At 40.3% G+C, this 17476-nt stretch overlaps 2 protein-coding genes across 2 annotated transcripts; one reads left to right on the forward strand and one right to left on the reverse strand.

Moving 5' to 3' along the window:
• Positions 1 to 2685: 2685 nt before the first annotated feature.
• On the reverse strand, positions 2686 to 11186 carry utp4 (UTP4 small subunit processome component). The gene is made up of 17 exons (XM_042412711.1): positions 11089 to 11186; positions 10742 to 10905; positions 9715 to 9903; positions 9490 to 9574; positions 9116 to 9205; positions 8738 to 8949; positions 8472 to 8643; positions 6370 to 6461; positions 6101 to 6197; positions 5930 to 5994; positions 5274 to 5396; positions 4958 to 5114; positions 4353 to 4459; positions 4131 to 4226; positions 3756 to 3941; positions 3496 to 3606; positions 2686 to 2982 (listed from the first exon to the last, which is right to left on the reverse strand). The coding sequence occupies exons 2-17, from the start codon at positions 10898 to 10900 to the stop codon at positions 2866 to 2868; spliced, it is 2058 nt and encodes a 685-aa protein (XP_042268645.1). The 5' UTR covers positions 10901 to 10905; positions 11089 to 11186; the 3' UTR covers positions 2686 to 2865.
• Positions 11187 to 11240: 54 nt separating this feature from the next.
• On the forward strand, positions 11241 to 14000 carry chtf8 (CTF8, chromosome transmission fidelity factor 8 homolog (S. cerevisiae)). The gene is made up of 3 exons (XM_042412712.1): positions 11241 to 11426; positions 12159 to 12282; positions 13331 to 14000. The coding sequence occupies exons 1-3, from the start codon at positions 11407 to 11409 to the stop codon at positions 13598 to 13600; spliced, it is 414 nt and encodes a 137-aa protein (XP_042268646.1). The 5' UTR covers positions 11241 to 11406; the 3' UTR covers positions 13601 to 14000.
• The last annotated feature ends 3476 nt before the right edge of the window (positions 14001 to 17476 follow it).

Below are 17476 nucleotides of genomic sequence, written 5' to 3' on the forward strand. Positions count from 1 at the left end.
TGAATACTGATTTATTGCCATAACAGGGAGAATATGTGACCTATTAAGCAAGCAATTAACAGAACACTTGAACTTGGACACTCTAATAGGATTTACTTATCCATCAAAATGGTGAAAAGGTAATCATGCTTCCTATGCAATGAACAACTAGCCAATAGAGTGTAAAGGAATATGTTGCTATTCATTTGGACCTGTAAACCGAGAGCCCTTTTGTATAGATAAAAGGACATGTTCACAATTTTTTTAAGTGTGTCTTAAAACAACAATCAGGTGTCCATACGAACATACGAACGCTGTAATCATTCCTCCCGTTCATACTGGCTTTTAAAAGATCCCCTTCAAATGTGCTTTCAATGTAAGTGATGGAGGCTAAAATCAGCATTCAGATACAGCTAAAGAATGGAATATACATACTAAAAATAATCAGTGTTGCTCAGGGCTTGTGGACAAATGATCCATGGTGTTTGTTGACGTAGTCCATTGTATTGAACAAACCCTTTACTAACAGCATTACATCAACACGGTACAGTGCTATGAATCATCTGTTCCATTTCTTCACCATCTGTTTGATGAAAATTTGTGAATAAATTTCAACCACCAAAGTACATTATCAACAAAGGCAGGTTCTGCCTTCCTAGCTGTTGTAGCCCCTCTTTTACAGGGGCCCATTATTTTAGTTTTTATAACTGAGGCCTTTTTCCCATGACGATATTTCAACATGTCGAACGAATGAATGATGGCTGAATTCCATGTAGCTATTATGGCTTACTGAACCATTTTAATAAAATAGAGCCATCATTAATGTCATTAGTAGCACCTGTGATTCATCTACTACAAAGCTTACGGCTGGGTATTGTTCCAGGAGTATTGTTGTGGATCTCTGGGCCTTTGAGCAAATGTTGAAACTGCCACGTGTAGCAGGGTAAAGGTTGAGGGGTCAGAAGGGTTCCAACAGAAACCCTTCTGGGGACCCCTACCTGTTTTATCTGCTCATGGGCTTGTATAGATGGGTGACGATTCAAAGGAACAACCAACATAAAGCTTGTGTGGTCAAACCGCCAATGAGGAATGTTGATGGTGATGATCCATAATTCTTAGTGAGGTGTTGCTCCACTACTAGCCTCCTGAAAAGCTTCAATGCTCCTTGTCATACATTCTCCAATGTACAGAACTCTAACAGAATCCTTCCCAACGCTCCAAAGTCTCCCGTAGGTGATCAGTTGGGTTGAGATCTGGTGACTGTGGAGGCCACAACATTCAGTATGATTCACAACATGTTCATACTCATCAAACCCATTCAGTGAGCTCATGTAACCTCTATGGAAATATGTGCATTTGTCATGTTTAGTTCAACACTCATTTATTCAAGTTGTTCCTTTAATTTGTCAGTCATATTACTGCATGACTGACATACAGTTAGGAGAACTCAAATGTTATTTATTTCTTGTAAATGGATTTTTTTTTATCTATATCAAATAACAAATCTTGTCTAATCTTAGTTTGCATAGTTACTATTTCATTCAAAACAGGCCCTTATTTATAGTTCTGTTTCCAAACATTTGAATGGAGTGTAATAGTTTCCTTTCGATATATAAATATTTTTGGCTTCAAACTATTTTCAGTGTAGTCTTTGAAAGGTGTGCTGCTTTACATATCAGTCAATGGAAGAAGTTTTTGAAAGCAGCAGGAAGGTGAAATCAGAGTGTTTCTCCAAACCACTGAACCTGGATGCTCTTATTTTCACTGTCAAAAAAAAAAAGACAAATACAGCATTTAGTTTTAGATTCTATAAAATTCTAACTTAAATTCCACATTAAAACACCACCACCTGCTGACTACATGAAAGCTAGTTAGTAGTATATTAGGTATCACAGCACTCCCTGCTGTCAGAACAGCAGCTGTACCACAGATGACAGGAAGCAGCAGCAGTTGAGTCAGACACAGACGACTTCTGCTGGACAACAGAGTGGGATCAAAAGAGTTCAGATGATTTTCAGTTTGTGAATTGATGATTGGAAATAATTTCAAAGATTGCACGCAGATTGGATAGAATTTATTTTGGGACAAAAAGCATTTGTGCAAAGAGTGTGCAGATGTTGCTGTGAAGGTTCCAGGGCCTGTACAAAAAAAATGAATGGAGGGTGTGGTGTCTGAAAAGGGGGAGGGTATTATCAGTTTCTTTTCTCCCTTCCTGGTTCATAAAGTTGCACTTTACCATTTGTCATCTACAGTACAGTACATAAGATATGATTGTTATCTCTACTAACAGCTCATCATCTTTAATCTACATCACAGAAAGTTAAATCTGTCATATATAAACATAGCCCATAATATAATGCACCATCACGTGTTGCCAACTTGTTCTACTAATCAGTGAAGTGAAACTAATTGACTGTTTATTGTTTGGAATGTTGTAAATTTGATGTTTAATGTTTTGTTCAGTTCATGGTGATCTGAACACACACACACACACACACACACACACACACACACAGACTTTATCATCTGTTCTTCCACAGTTTGCTGAACTGACACAAAGACATCCACAGCCTCGTTTAGAGGAGCTGGCAGACAGTTTATGAAATTCTGTCCTATTTTCTGGCCTGAGAGCAGATTACAGGGCAACAATTAAAAATATTAATTCTAAAATCAACAAAAGCAGCACACTTCTCAGTCAAATAGGAATGACTGTAAATAGTTCTATTTATTAATGTAACAAAACATTCTTTACAAAGTGGTGACATATTAACATTTGTTGAAAATGATTTTGGATGTAGAAGCTCCGACTAGTTCAAACTCCTCTCTTGTGATCTGACATGAACATCTGGGCTGAGACACTTTCAGGAAAACCTGGTTTTAATTCCTTTATGTGGCAAACTTCTTCTGTCGGACAGCAGCAGGCAGCTGAGACATAATTTCCAGCAGGGGGCGCTCCACCACAACCAGAGAATGGTCCTCCAGTAAACTCACACACATGAGGTGCTGTGGGACAAAATATCAGGTTAACGACATAAAACATCAGCAGGACTTCAGAAGAAAAAAATAAATACATATTTATCTAAGCAGAGATTTAACAGTCTATACTGGTGTGATAGTGAAAATTTAATATAGTGTACCTTTACATAGCCAAAAAAAAACCCATGCACATTCCTACAATTATTCATGACAAATGTTCAAATACTATTAACAATTCTTGTACTTTTTCTGTCCAGCTGTATGAAAACAGTGAGAAGCATTCCATCCTCAAAATGCTATACATTTATGTTTTATGACAGTGGTTCCCAACATTACTTTTATCTAACAATTTCAACTATTTATACATTACTTTCCACATACCCCCTGGCAACTGCATGAGTACCCCTGGTTGGGAATCACAGTTTTAGGACACCTAAGCCAATAATATTCCTCTAATACAACATTTAAACCAGAAAATTGACAATGAAGCAGTGCAGCAGATAAAGTGGAGCTCCACAGTGCTCAATATGATGATGGTACCTGGAAGTTCTTGCATATCTTGAAGGCGTGGTTGTGTTTGATCCTCTCTGGCTCAGGAAGACTCCTCAGTGTCATCTGATTGTAGAGCAGAGTCTTTGCTTCAGGGAGGGGCTGCATGTGGAACAAGACACAAAAATGTAACTACACTATGATTTAACCCTCATAAACATCCCTCTTTTTAAAACTAAATGCGTATGACAGCAATAAAGCAAACATTTCAGTCATTCAGGACAGGCAGACAGTTATCAGTTTAAACATACCAGACTCTGGTCAAGGATGCAGAACATGAACATGTCGTGCAAAATGATGTGAGCTGGGTTTTTAGGATTGAAGGTGACATGGGTGACGGGTGTGTCCCTCTCCACCCACAGAGGGTGCAGTCCTTGTTTCTGCAGCTTCCGACTCCACTCTGTGTACTCCTTCTGCACCAGGGAGAACTCAAAGATCTGCAGCACGCGCACAGAGGACAGAAAACACAAACTGTAAGAACAATATCTCATTATCATCTTTGAGAAAGTTTAACTGTGCTTTCTTTCATTTATAAACACAACTAGGTGTGGAGAACACAAACTGAAACACCAACAGAGCAGGTGACTGGCAGTTTATTATAAGACAACGCCTGTCGCAGTGTTTACCTGCTGGTCAGCATGCACCATGACGAGGTTGCTGGTTGTTGGGTGGATGGCTATAGCAGTGGGACAGGAGCTGTACACTGGAACTGTACAGTGAAGCTATACACATAGAGACATACAGAGACACTTAATCTCACAGTTTAAGCGGCATTTAGGACAGAACACGTGCAACGTTATCATCAACATATCATATGTATAGAAAACAAAAGTCAAGTCTCAGTTCACCTTTAGCTTGTGAAGGTTGTAGACGTGGATCTCACAGTCGGTGTTGGCTGTAGCCAGCCACTTACCATCCTCACTGGCAAACAGCAGGTGGACTGGCTGTCTGGAGCCTGGACATCACACACAAACACACACCATACTGGTTATGCACTATAAACATATTTGTGCTGTGGTGCTTAAATCATTTCATTGGCTTCCACTGCAATACAGAGTCAACTTCTTACAGTTGTTCCAAGCCCTGGATGGTTTGGCTCCCCTGTACATGTCTGAACTTCTCACAGACTACAATGTGACAGACCCCAGAGGTCATCAAGTGATGGTATGATCCAGATCTGGTTAGGATGCTGTTAGTTTCTTTGGTCCAGTAGTCTAGAACAAACTGCCTGATGACCTGAAATCTGTCACAACTGTGTTCACCATCAAAAACTGTCCAGCAGTGTCAGGTTTATTACTCATTACTGCATGTGCATGTCAGACTCTCTACATTTCACGTCGATGGGGTGGATGTAAGTTGCTTACTGGGTGCGTGGTTGCCTTACATAGGATTGTGCTTCTCTCAATATTCCAGAAAGCTCTATTAACAGGCAGGACCCTGAACCCAGACTCACCTGACTTTGGTTTGAGGGTGTGGAGGTATTTGCACTCTGACTGGCTGAGGGCAACAACAATGACTGAAGAATGGCTGGAGGAAGCAAAGAGTTTGGAGGAGTCAGAGGAGAAGCAGAGCCGGTGGGCTGAGTGAAGGATCTTGGGTAGTTTGGACACCTGGAGGGAGGAGGAGGAGGAAGGACATTACAAACATTCTATTATTCCACATACCAAACATTTACTGAATTTATTTTACATTTAGCTCATACTCCAAACAGACTTAAAAACAGTGAGTGAGCTGCTGAGTGTTGTGTTGTCAGTGTCGAGGGGCCCCACCTTTGTGATGCTGATGTTGTTGTTGTTGAACTGTAACCTGTAGAGACGGACGCTGGAGACGGTAGCATAAGCCAACCAGCCTCCACATGGAGACAAAGCACTGCAGCAGATGTGATCTTCTCCCTGCAGACGTCACCACACGAGCACTTTCTTTAAATGTCCTCAAAACTCAACAAACAAAGCAGTGAGGTCACCTGACAGATTATATAGATATATATATATATGGATGTCTGCAAATAATAAATATCTATCTAACCTGATCAGAGACGCTAGTCACTCCTTTTTTAGATGTATTTTGAGGCACTATATGCCTTATTTACACAGCTGACAGAGATGACCACGTGCAACAAGCTAGTTGATAACTTTATTTGCTGTTTGGTGCTGGGCAGGTAGCGTGTAGTGATAAGCTCTGACATCAAACAAAAATGAAGATTTATCTGTGGCAAAATGAGCAATTCCCACTTAGAGAAGCACATAAATAACCAAGCGATATGGATTTCTAATATGGCTGTCATGGTCATACATTACACACATACACTCTACACCTTTTCACTGAAAATAACCTTTTTACCCATCTGAGAGTTCAGCTCCAACTGAGCCATACAGATGTCAGTTTCTCTCTCATGTAAAACAAAGATACAAACATCAGTACACACCTTCCTCTTCAGCTGGATCAGTTTCTCTGGTTTCCTCTTTACAGGTAGACTGTCACCAGGCTTTCCTGATAACAAACACAATTACACTGTATCAACACTTTCATTAGACGCATTTTCTGTCATCACCATCACTTTTACTGTACATTATTGCGTGTGTGTGTGTTTTTTTACCGTGCCCTTCACTCTCCCCTAGTCTCCACAGCTCTAAATGATCAGGGAACTGGAAGAGCAGCAGTCCTGCTTTCTTTGCACAACAAACCAGACTCCTCTACATAGAGAGACAGGCAGGCAGGCAGTCAGACGTAAGCATCGACACCAATGATATACAGTGGCTGCCAATTTGCATATTGGCCACTACATAAAAATATGATTTTCCAAAAAAGTCTTCTTCAACTCGTGATAGGCTGTGAGAGGTTTCATTGTGTTGATTGTGTACTCACATGTGGGAACGCTATTTTGCGTAGGGCTGACTCCTGAGTGTTCTTCTCTACCTTGTCCAGCAGTGGTCGCACTACCAGCTGGGTGTCCATACCTGCCAGGATTAAAATGCCAAAACATCAGCATCTTTTCATATGACAAGTTCACATTTAAAATACAGTAGGGTCCAAAAGTCTGAGAGACCACATTGAAAATCTCTAATATTTTCACGTAAACCTGGAAATAATCAGAAAGTTTGAGGAATCAGAAACATTTAATAAAGACAAGAAGTTATGACATGGAAAATGAAGAGGAAATATTTAAGATTCTGTACTATTTCTAGGTCAGCAATCAAATTTAAGCAAATTTGTGCCATTTATAGAAAAGGTCAGATTTCTTGAGTTGTATTTCTTCCTGCATTCAGATGACACTCAGGTGCATTTGATCGACTCATCAGAGGCTCATTCAAGTGACTCAACTTGCAGCCAGTGTTCACCTGTTATAAATATGGCTGTACCTCACCTTTCCAGCAGATCATTGCTTACTAAGTAGCATTGTGTTAGTGGAAACATGGCATCAGGATTAAGTGAAAGTGTCAGAAGTCAAATTGTTATTCTAAGCAAAGAGGGGCTTTCTCAGCGTCAAATCATGGCTAGACTAAAGGTTTCTAAGGGGGGCAGAGCATGAGACTCTAACACACTTTGCAGAAACTGGATCAGTTGTATCCTAAGCACGATCATTCTGTGACATCACAAAAACCTCTTTGAAACATTGTCAAATCATGTTGTGATAACAGGGGTCATCAGGTTTTAATTCATGGAGTCCATGCCAGCTCAAGTGCATGCTGTCATTACAGCAAAAGAGGACATACCAAATACTGAGATATTATGAAATTCATCTACACTTTTCAAAGATTCTACTATTCACTCAAATTATTAAACCTGGGCGCGCCCTGGTAGCCTACTGGTTAAGACACACGCCATATAACTGCACGTCTGCGGTTCAAATCCTGCTGCAGACCTTTGTTGCATGTCACCCCCCATCACTCTCTCCCTTCAATTCCTGGCATCACTCCATTGTCCTTATAATAAAGACATAAAATCTCCCCCAAAAAATATTTAAAAAAAAAATTGTTAAACCTACAGTGTGGAACTTTTACATAGAAATAAACGTCCGTTACATTTAAGTCCTTGCCAAACAACTTCACACAATACTGATCAAGCCTCCCTGCCAGATAAATCTCTCTGTATTTCACAGTATACAGAGTTTTTAATCTGGTGTCAGGTTTGACATTCCCACACTGGCTGGATGAATGCGTACTGCACATGTGCACACTAGAGACTTCTGCTGGCTAAGTGGGCTAACTACTGGTTAGCTGTTAGCTGCTAACTTGAATGGGGATAAAATAATTTTATCTTATGGCTCTTTTAGACTTTCCGAATGTTATCAGACTGAATGGATCAAATCTTGACTAGTGTTCTCAGACTTTTGGACCCAACTGTATGTTTGATGCAATAGGAGATTTTTTACATTGCACAATATCTCTACAGGTGATGAAAAATGAGCTGTGAGAATCCCAAACCAGCAGCACAGACGTCCCCCTCACACAAATAATGTTAGCATAAAACTAAAAAGTAATGTTAGCATAAAAACTAAAAAGTAATGTTAGCATAAAACTAAAAAGTAATGTTAGCATAAAAACTAAAAAGTAATGTTAGCATAAAACTAAAAAGTAATGTTAGCATAAATACTACAAAGTAATGATAGTATAAAAAATAAAAAAGCAACATTGGCATAAAAAACAAAATAGCAACATCAGCATGACATTTCAGCTGTTTGCACAGGTTAAGAGCACATTAAGACCCATTCTGATTATTATATTCATAACATTAGCATGTATGAAAATCTTGCTGTTTCACACTGGACTGCGGTGAATAACAGGCAAAGCTTCTCTCATAAGACAGCACTTTAGTCCAAAGCAAAATAAAAATGAGGAATGAGGTAATAAGTATGACTTTATTACCAAACAAGCATCTCTTCCAGCAGTTTCAGTGAATGTGTAACCTCACCCCTACACAACATATACCTATATGATTCCGACCACAGCAGCAGATTAAACACTGACCTCCAGAAACCACAGCGGTCTCGGTGTGGGCGAGCGCCCTCACATCATGTGAGTGATTTTTAAAGGTCCTGGTTCGGACCCATTCCTTGTCCTGCTGGCCCACAATGGAGGAGATGAACTGGAATTGGACCACAGTACCCTCTGATGTCCCAGCTACCAGACTGCTCCCGTCCTGTTAACCATTTGAAATATTTATCATGTGAGTGTAAACCTGGCTTCAGTCTAGAGGGTGTGTAATGTGTCCTCATCATTGGTTACACATGTACCTGTGAAACAGCCAAAGCCAGCACGTCCCATTTGGTGACCAGGTGAGTTCGGACCAGCGTTCCTGTGAGTCCATCCCACATCTGGACCTTTCCTGCAGAATCACCGCTGACAATGGTGTGGTCAGACAGGAAGACAACGCTCCACACCACCACCTCTCTGCTCTTAGACGCTCCGATGCCCCTCTCCACCAGCAGTCTGTGTGTGGCGTGACCTGAACTCAGCACAGACAAAGAGGCACTGAGGAGTCACAATCATATCAATGGAGAAAAAACAAGACACCAGACTCATCTTCTCATGTTACATTTGAAGATTTTAACTGATGGTGGGCTCTGTGTTTATTGTGAAAATCACTTCTGTGTCGAGTTGTATCTGCTTACCTGTCTCAGCATCAAAGATTCTGATCATGTCCATCATGCCAGCAGCTATCAATGTGCCAGAGGGATGCCAGGACAGAGATATGATACGACCTAGAAGATCACATGAAAGGAAATCAAAGACTGCGTGTCACTGAGAGCCACAGACAGGGACCATAATTACCTTGGATCACAGTCTTCCTCAGACAACACTAGTGGTCTCTACTGGCCACCATACAGCCTGGTTTTTCATGAACAAATGTAGTTTCTTGTTCAAAAATGTCACATAAGCTCAAATAAACAACATGTTACAGGACATATAAATGACAGGTATGTATTTATGAATAGACCTGTCATTTGAAAAGTAACAATACCTCCGTATCAGCTTGTTCTCTTACCTTTCTGCCTGTCGAGGTTCCTTTGAAACTGAATCCTCTCTTCCAGTATTTCAAACATCTTCACCGTCCCATCCTCACAACCAGCCTGACACACAAAACATTCATTTATCAAACAACCAAAGCAGAAGGCTATATGTATATCAATTCTACCCCTGGAACATACACCTGGGTGGAAAAACTTTCAGCATGAGGTGTAAACATAATATCCACAAGGTGTTGACTGACCGCTAGCAGTGTCCCCTGGCTGTTGCTACTGATAGTCCAGATTGGTCCTCCATAGGCCTCCACACTGTACTTGGGCCTCAGGTTCTCCAGGTCATACTCTGTGATCTCTCCGTTCAAACCAGCACTAAAGAGCCGTTGACCCACCCAGCACAGAGCCTCAACAGCCCTGCCGTCCTGTCCTGGTATCAGCTGTGCATCAGAGTCAAAACAAGTCTGGAAGTTATTACCACACATCTAACCTCCCATTATAAGTATCTGACATATAGCCTATAAAATCCAGTCCTTGTGCCAAGACAATGTTATGCCACATTACACTGGAAGAAAAAATAAAAAAAACAAGCACTTTAGAGTTGCCATGCTTATCTGTCGAAGCATGTGCACAATGACCACTCTCTGCAGCATATTCATAACCCAACAAGAAGCCACTATCTTATTAAATTAGGAGTGTTTGCTATTACATTAAGTATTATATAGTATCAATCAAAAAAGTTTGAAGACACTTTCTTATTTAAGGGAATGGGAGGTTGTGGCCAAACTTTTGACTAGTGCTGTATAATACTATGTAAATATAATATAGTCAACTTATTACTAAGGCTTTCTTCTTATACTACAATTCATTGTTATAGTTAATAATAGAAAAATAATTGTGTAGATAATCAATTTGATATCATCTATCTATACCAAACATTTGAAACTTTCTCCAATTCCAGCTTCTCAAGTGTGAGACTTTGCTGTTTTTCCTCCTCTTTCATTATAATAAATTGTATTTCTTTGGGTTTTGGACTGTCATCAAAACAACAACGTAAATGACATCATCTTGGACTTCAGGACATTTTGATGGATATTTCACATCATTCTGACGTTTTATTGACTCATCATTTGAAAAGAATCGTTAGTTGCACCTCTGCTAGTTCCAACAAAATACAACACAAAAACATTTACATCATGGTGTGCTGTTCAGTTATTTATACAGCGTATTGAGTTCACCAGAGGACTAGAATATCTAAACTTCCTCTGAGGTTCTTACCTTTTCTTGGAAGTAGTTGTCAGCGAAGTTGAAGATCTCCAGAGCTCCGTCAGCCCGGGCCAGAGCCAGCCGCTCACTGCGGCTGCTGAGCGCCATGGCCCGGATAGCACTGGGCATGTAGTCGAAGAACCGAACCCGGTGCACCTTGAACTCGCCCATTTTTACTAAGAAGTGAAAACACAAGCAGGCAGGTTATCTACAATGGGCAGACACGTGAATGTGCTGTCTGTTAGCATACAAAACACCTAACACATTACATTCCTGAATGTCTAACAGAAAACAGGCTGTAGGTTTAACAATTCATTTAAGCTATGAAGTATGTACTGTCACTAAATAATGACATTTACCTGTTGTTTTACTTCACACTCTCAACTTTCTTTGCTAATAACTCCACACGCTGGAAAACATCGGGAGCCACGTTGAGGACCTTTGAACCGGTAATGATTGAAAAAAAACGGAAATACGTCATCACACTGACAGCACGCTCAGCTGGCGGGAAATATTATCCAAATATGAGCAGTGACCGAACGGCGTCTGTTCTTTTTATAAAAGATAACTCTGCGTGTTGTTGTGAATATTTTTAATGTAAAGGCTTCCATAATTTATCTGCCTTTTTCTTTGGTTAATGTCACTGTAACGGCGTGTCCTCGCTATCTGATTGGACAATGGTTCAAATAGTCATAAGGTAAGAACGGTGAACTAAAGTTAACAGTAACGTTAGTTTACCTACTAGCTAGTATTTGTCGGTGTTACACCGTACTTGGTGAGTCATCAGACTCTGTGACCTGCAGTGTTGGAAGATACATACTTCAAATACTAAGATCGAAAAGAAAATCCTGCATTTAAAAGTAAAAATAGAAGTATTACCTGCTAAATTTACTTAAAGTACTAAAGAAAAAGAACGAATTTTCTTTAAGTAGGATTTTTAACGCAGGATTTATACTTGTAATGAAGTATTGTTACGTTATGGTATTCATACTTTTAATGAAAGATCTGAGTATTACTGAGAACAGTAACTTACAGTGAATATGTTATTTGGCTAGATAACACTAATTAAGTGTAAATCACAGGGACAAAACGCTGTGATTTGATGTTAGTGGAATTAATGGGGTAATCAGATGTACATTTTATTTACAAGAGGGAAAGTGAATACACGCTGAATTGAAAAGTAGTTCCTGGAGATTATAAAAAGTTGAGTTATATTCTACACACTATATATATTTACTAATATTGGCAGTATACATTTTAGAAGGAAATTTTTGAGTGGAGTTTGGTGTTAAGGGATATAAGGGAGTAAGGAGGGGTGCTCCCCCTACTCCAACAGTTTTGGCATTCTAATATTATAAAAACATGGATTGTTATAATGAAGTCTATCCAGGTATCTTTAGCTGACGTGTGTGTGTGTGTGCTCCTGTAGAGGCAGTGTGGACGGTAGCAGTCCTCCAGAGTGGCTGCTGGTGGAGCTGCAGGGAGAGATGGTGTCCAGACACAACTCTGGTCTGGCAGGAAATGTGATGGGAGACCTGCTGTACACAACAGAGGTAAGCAACAGACTGAAAAGCACACAGGTACCAAACTAAAACTAAACTAAGTAAGTTCTTCGATAGAACCCGGGCTGGTCATTGCATGCACAGAAATAATGTACATGCAACAAAAAAAAAAAAACAGTGTGGTGTCTTTCATCAGGATCAGGACATGACATTACAATAGTAAAGAATTAGCTGTAGTACTTGAGCTGTTTTGATGTGCACTAACATAATTATGTCATTTTGGACTGCTTGTTTTGTATTTGCTAAAACCAAAGGACCACAAAAAACAATTAATCAAATAGTTCATTAACTTTCTGTTGACCCACTTGTCAACAGAAAGTTGACAACCATTTCAGCTCCAGTATTTATCTGTCTATATCTAGTATTTATCTGTCTATATAGTGTTTTCTATAAATGGGCATACAATATATTGTCCCTGTTCTGTTACGGTGGCCCTGAGGTGCAAAAACACAACAACATTTCACAAATCACAATGAATGTGAAATGTTGTGTTTTCCAAAATTTCATTTTGTTTTCTGAAATGTGTTGAAATGAAATGTTGTTGTTTACTTTTCCTGAAATGTCGTGTTTTGCACCTCAGGGCCACCATAGATGGCGGATATTTATTTTTTAAAGACACTAGATCTTGTGTGAAGCCTTGCTGTGTGTAAGAACCTCTGAGCACACCTCTGATCACAGAGTGTAAGCAATGTTATTTGCCTGTGAATGCTACCACTTTTACTGTGTTTGTTGATGTAATATTGCTTTTAATGTGGCTGCACTTATTATACTGAGTAGTGGAGTACAGGTACTGTATCTGTATCTGAGTGCATTTCCTCACATGTAGATCATTAGAATAGCTTTATATTCTCAAATAGACTTGTCTAGTACTGATTACTCATCATTCAGTGAGTGTTCAACACTGTGCAGTGTTTAAAATTCCAAGACCCTCCTGGCCATTCTGTGGATCAGGAGACATGTCTTAATACCTTAAGGCCAATCCTTTTCTGTTATTCTCGTCTCACTTTAATCAGCCGCTCTTCCCTCCTCCCTCCACCAGGGGGTGCCGGTGTTGATCGTAGGGCATCACATTCTGTATGGGAAGCAAGTCAAACTGGAGAAACCCTTTGCTGTCCTCACCAAGCATTCCAGCCATTCACGAGACACCATGGGCAGCCATGACAACAATGATGCCTCCCAGGTATCCATGGAAATGGACCAGCAAGGATCCACTTCCACCTCTTACTCTGTGTCTGCCCTCATCAAGCGGAAGCTGATCTTTAAGACACGCCCCAAACCCATCATCACTAATGTACCGAAGAAGGTGTAGCTTCATGTCCGCACTGTGCCAGCGGTCATGTGTAATGGAGACAAACAGGATGGAGGGTATGCTGATCCATCTGACACATACTGGACTTTTTATGAAACACAGAGTTACTGAATAAGTCATTGCCTTCCACATCTGATAGGATGCAGTTTGATTTGTTGTTCAGTTGATCAATATTACTCCTCATATTGATTGAAACTGCAAGTTGGGAGACCTTTAACCTGAACTGATTCTATTGAGACACTTAAATGAGGCTCCTTGCAGGTATTATTTTCCTGAGAAACGGAGAAAAGTTTGAAGGCTGTTTCAAAGGCTTGTCTGCACTGACAAGAATCACGTTCTGGATGGATGGCTGAATAATTGTGAATCTTTTCTGTAAAAATAAATAAAGTTTTGGACATCAGCAGCTTCAATCTTTTAAGTATCCATACCAGTGACACACAGGCAACTTTTCCACTAGATGGCCACATTTACATTTAGGTAAATAGATAGAAACTGTATTGATCTCTAAGGAAATTTAGGCATCCAGTAACTTAAACAGCACATCCAAAACATGAATACACAGAAGAATAAAAACAGCTGGGAAGTGATAGTCTAGTCACCAGAATTACTACAGAGAGCTGTCACTATGATAGACTATGTGCCAATGGAGATGCAAGGTGAGTAACAGTGCAAGATTAACAACTATTGTAAATAATACAAAATACAAATTAGAGATAAATATATAGAATACAAATACAAGCTGTGCATAGGGCTCACATAGCCAGTAACCGACAGTCCAGCAGCCTAATGACAATGCAGGTGAGCATCGGTAGCAACGGAGAGGCAGCATCACACCTGATAGTCAATCAGTTAATTTCAATTTCACCCTGCCATCGCTGGGAGTAGTTGAATAGCTGTGTGGCCTGGGAGACAACAGAGTTCCTTAGTTTGTCTGTTGAGCAGGACTGAGACAGCAGTCTGCCACTGAACACAATCCTCTGCCCGGTGAATGTGCTGTGCAGAGGGTGGAGGGCGTTGTCCATGACGGAAAACCTTCTCTCTGCTGCTGACATAAGGGAATCCAGCTTCGTGCCAACTACAGAGGCAGCTCTCCTCACCAGTCTTTCCAGCCACACAGCATCCCTCCTCTTAATGCTGCCTCCCCAGCACATCACAGCATAGAAGAAAATGCTGGCAACAACCAACTTGTAAAACATCAGCAGAAGTTTCCTACAGATGTTGAAGGACTCCTCAGGGAATAGAGCCGGCTCTGCCCCTTCCTGTAAAGAGTGTCAGTGTTTGCTGACCAGTCCAGTCTATCTTCCAGCTGCAGCCTCAGGTACTTGTAGGTGTTGACCACCTCCACATCTACCCCCTCAATGGAGACTGGTTGGAGATGGGGCCTGGTCCTCCGGAAGTCCACCACCATCTCTTTGGTCTTGGAGGTGTTCAGCTGCAGATAGTTCGACCTGCACCAAGTCACAAAGTCCTCCACCAGGCTCCTGTACTCCCCCCTCCTGTCCACCACTAATACACCCCACAATCGCAGTATCATCTGAGAACTTCTGCATGTGGCATGACTCAGAGCTGTGCTTGAAAGCACAGTCCCCTGTGGTGCATCAGTGCTACTGACCAAAGTCTCAGAGGAGCAGTCCCTCAATCTGACATACTGTGGTCTCCTTGTGAGAAAGTCCATGATCCAGGTCACCAGGTGCGAGTCCACCCTCAACTCTGTTGTCTCTCAGCAGGAGAGACTGGATGGTGTTGAAGGCGCTGGAAAAATCAAAGAATGTGATCCTCACAGCACCACTCCCCTTGTACCCTTGAAAGTAAGCCTGATGTAGCAGATGGTATCTTCCATACCCACCTTGATGGAGCAATAGCCGTTTCAAGGCCTTCATTATATGTGACCTCAGGGCAACTGTCCTGAAGTCATTCAGCACATTGAGTTGTGTCTCCTTTAGAACTGAGATGAGACACAGTGTCTTGCATAGTACAGAGACACTCCCTGGTTGCAGGATCAGGTTGAAAACATGCTGAAGGAGCTCCCCCAGTTTGAGAGCACAGGCCTTAGTCATTCTTGGGCACACCCTATCCGGGCCAGAGGCCTTGCTGGAATGGAGTCTCCTCAGCTCTCCTGTGACCTGTGTGGGGGTGGGTGGGGGTTACATTGTCCGTGATGGCAACCTGGGGGAGGGGTACATTTACTGTGCTTGGATGATAGACTGTATATAAAGAGGCTTGGATCTGACATTTCCACTGCATGGCACTTCATGAGAGAAAGTGTGTTCATCCCAAACACTGTAAATCCACTTTAACCTAATAACTTTGGGCATTGCTTTCAGATAATTATTTAATGATTACAGAGACTTTTCATTTGATTTCAGTCTAGTCATTCTGAATAAGTAAGTTTCCCATGTTTTGTGGAAAGAATTTGTCATGTCAGTTCTGAAGCATATTTTATATTCATATTACATATGGTGCAAGGACAGTTGAGTACAACAGTGGAATATGAATGGGACATTGTCTTTATTTAGATAGAAGCAGTATATATGGTTTCAATGACTGATTTGGGAAAATACAGTTTAAATTAAAACAAAGAAGTTTTTTATATAAGAAAAGACAAAAACCAATGAATGTACTGTGACAGTTGGAGGTAGCCAAACAATATGTTGTGTGTGTTATCATCAGTTTTATCTGAGAGAAATATCTGTAATACACACTCACCAGCCACTTTATTAGGCACACCTGTGCAATCTAATGCAATCCAGTACAACAGTTCTGCCATAAATTCTACTTTTACGAAGCTTACACAGTTTTTGTTGAAATTGTCAGAAAGGTGATAATTCTACTATATGTTTATTATTGAGGTCCTAGTGGGTGGTGGTGTACTGGGGTGCATTATATTGAATGGTGTTCCTAACATTTTGTCCACTCCATAAACATACATTGTTGTAGCAGCTCTGAAGGACTGTACATCTTCATGAAGTCCTCTCTGTCTCTTTGGTTACTAATTTCTTCTCTGGTGTCTCTGTGGCTGTTGTGTGAATTTCTCTCCTTAACAAGATCGCAGCAGAGATCATATAATGTGCTGTAAGTAGTTTTCCTGTTGAAGAGTTACAGTGAGCTGTTTAGACATGGAAAGAGCCTGATTCATTTGGAATCAATCCAGTTTTTAATTGAGTGGTTGTTCAGTCACCTGTTGATGTTGTGTGATTTGTGAATGAGTGTGCAGGAGGTCTGGCTGCTTGCTTGTGACAGTGTCTTCATTGTTCATTTTTAAGCTGAGCTGTATATTGAGTAATAAGCTTAAAGTAACCAGAATTAGGACTTTTTAAATACTAAAAGTAACTAGAATAACAACAGTGTTAACATGTCTGCTTTGTAGGCTATTTTTTTAATGTTGGCTCATACAGGTAAGAGTGTATAAGTCATGTATTTGATACATGCATTAATACTTTTTGATGTGAAGCTTCACTTTTAGATCTGTGGATATTTTTAGTGTTCAGTCTTTCTTGTATTCAGCACTGATCTGTACCTGTATCAGATTATCAGCTTTGTGGTACTTAATATATTTTTGTATACTAAGAAAATACATAGGAAACACATGTAAATCATGTGATATGTTGTTTGTTTTTGATGAGAACATAAAACTTTCATCACAATAGAACAATGCTATAAATTTGAAGTTCACTTTGTTTAACTTTGTTGGTAAAATGACACACGTGAACCACTCCACGGCTAAAATGATGCTTCTCTGTTTAGAAACAATATGTATATGCTAAATGTCTTTAAAGAAATAGCCTTGTTAGATGTGAATGTAGGTTGCTACAATTCAACAGGTTATGCTATAAATTATGTTGGTTAATGGTGTTTTAAAATCTTGTTCTATGTGCC

This window comes from Thunnus maccoyii, chromosome 5 (genome assembly GCF_910596095.1).
Source record: "Thunnus maccoyii chromosome 5, fThuMac1.1, whole genome shotgun sequence".
Classification (NCBI taxonomy): domain Eukaryota; kingdom Metazoa; phylum Chordata; class Actinopteri; order Scombriformes; family Scombridae; genus Thunnus; species Thunnus maccoyii.

Coding starts and splice junctions, on each gene's coding strand:
- utp4 (XM_042412711.1), bottom strand. CDS start 10,900: ATGGGCGAGTTCAAGGTGCACCGGGTTCGGTTCTTCGACTACATGCCC. Junction 8,950..9,115: donor AATCTTTGATGCTGAGACAG/GTAAGCAGATAC, acceptor TGCTGAGTTCAG/GTCACGCCACACACAGACTG. Junction 2,983..3,495: donor AGATATGCAAGAACTTCCAG/GTACCATCATCA, acceptor TTTGTCCCACAG/CACCTCATGTGTGTGAGTTT.
- chtf8 (XM_042412712.1), top strand. CDS start 11,407: ATGGTTCAAATAGTCATAAG. Junction 11,427..12,158: donor ATGGTTCAAATAGTCATAAG/GTAAGAACGGTG, acceptor GTGCTCCTGTAG/AGGCAGTGTGGACGGTAGCA. Junction 12,283..13,330: donor ACCTGCTGTACACAACAGAG/GTAAGCAACAGA, acceptor TCCCTCCACCAG/GGGGTGCCGGTGTTGATCGT.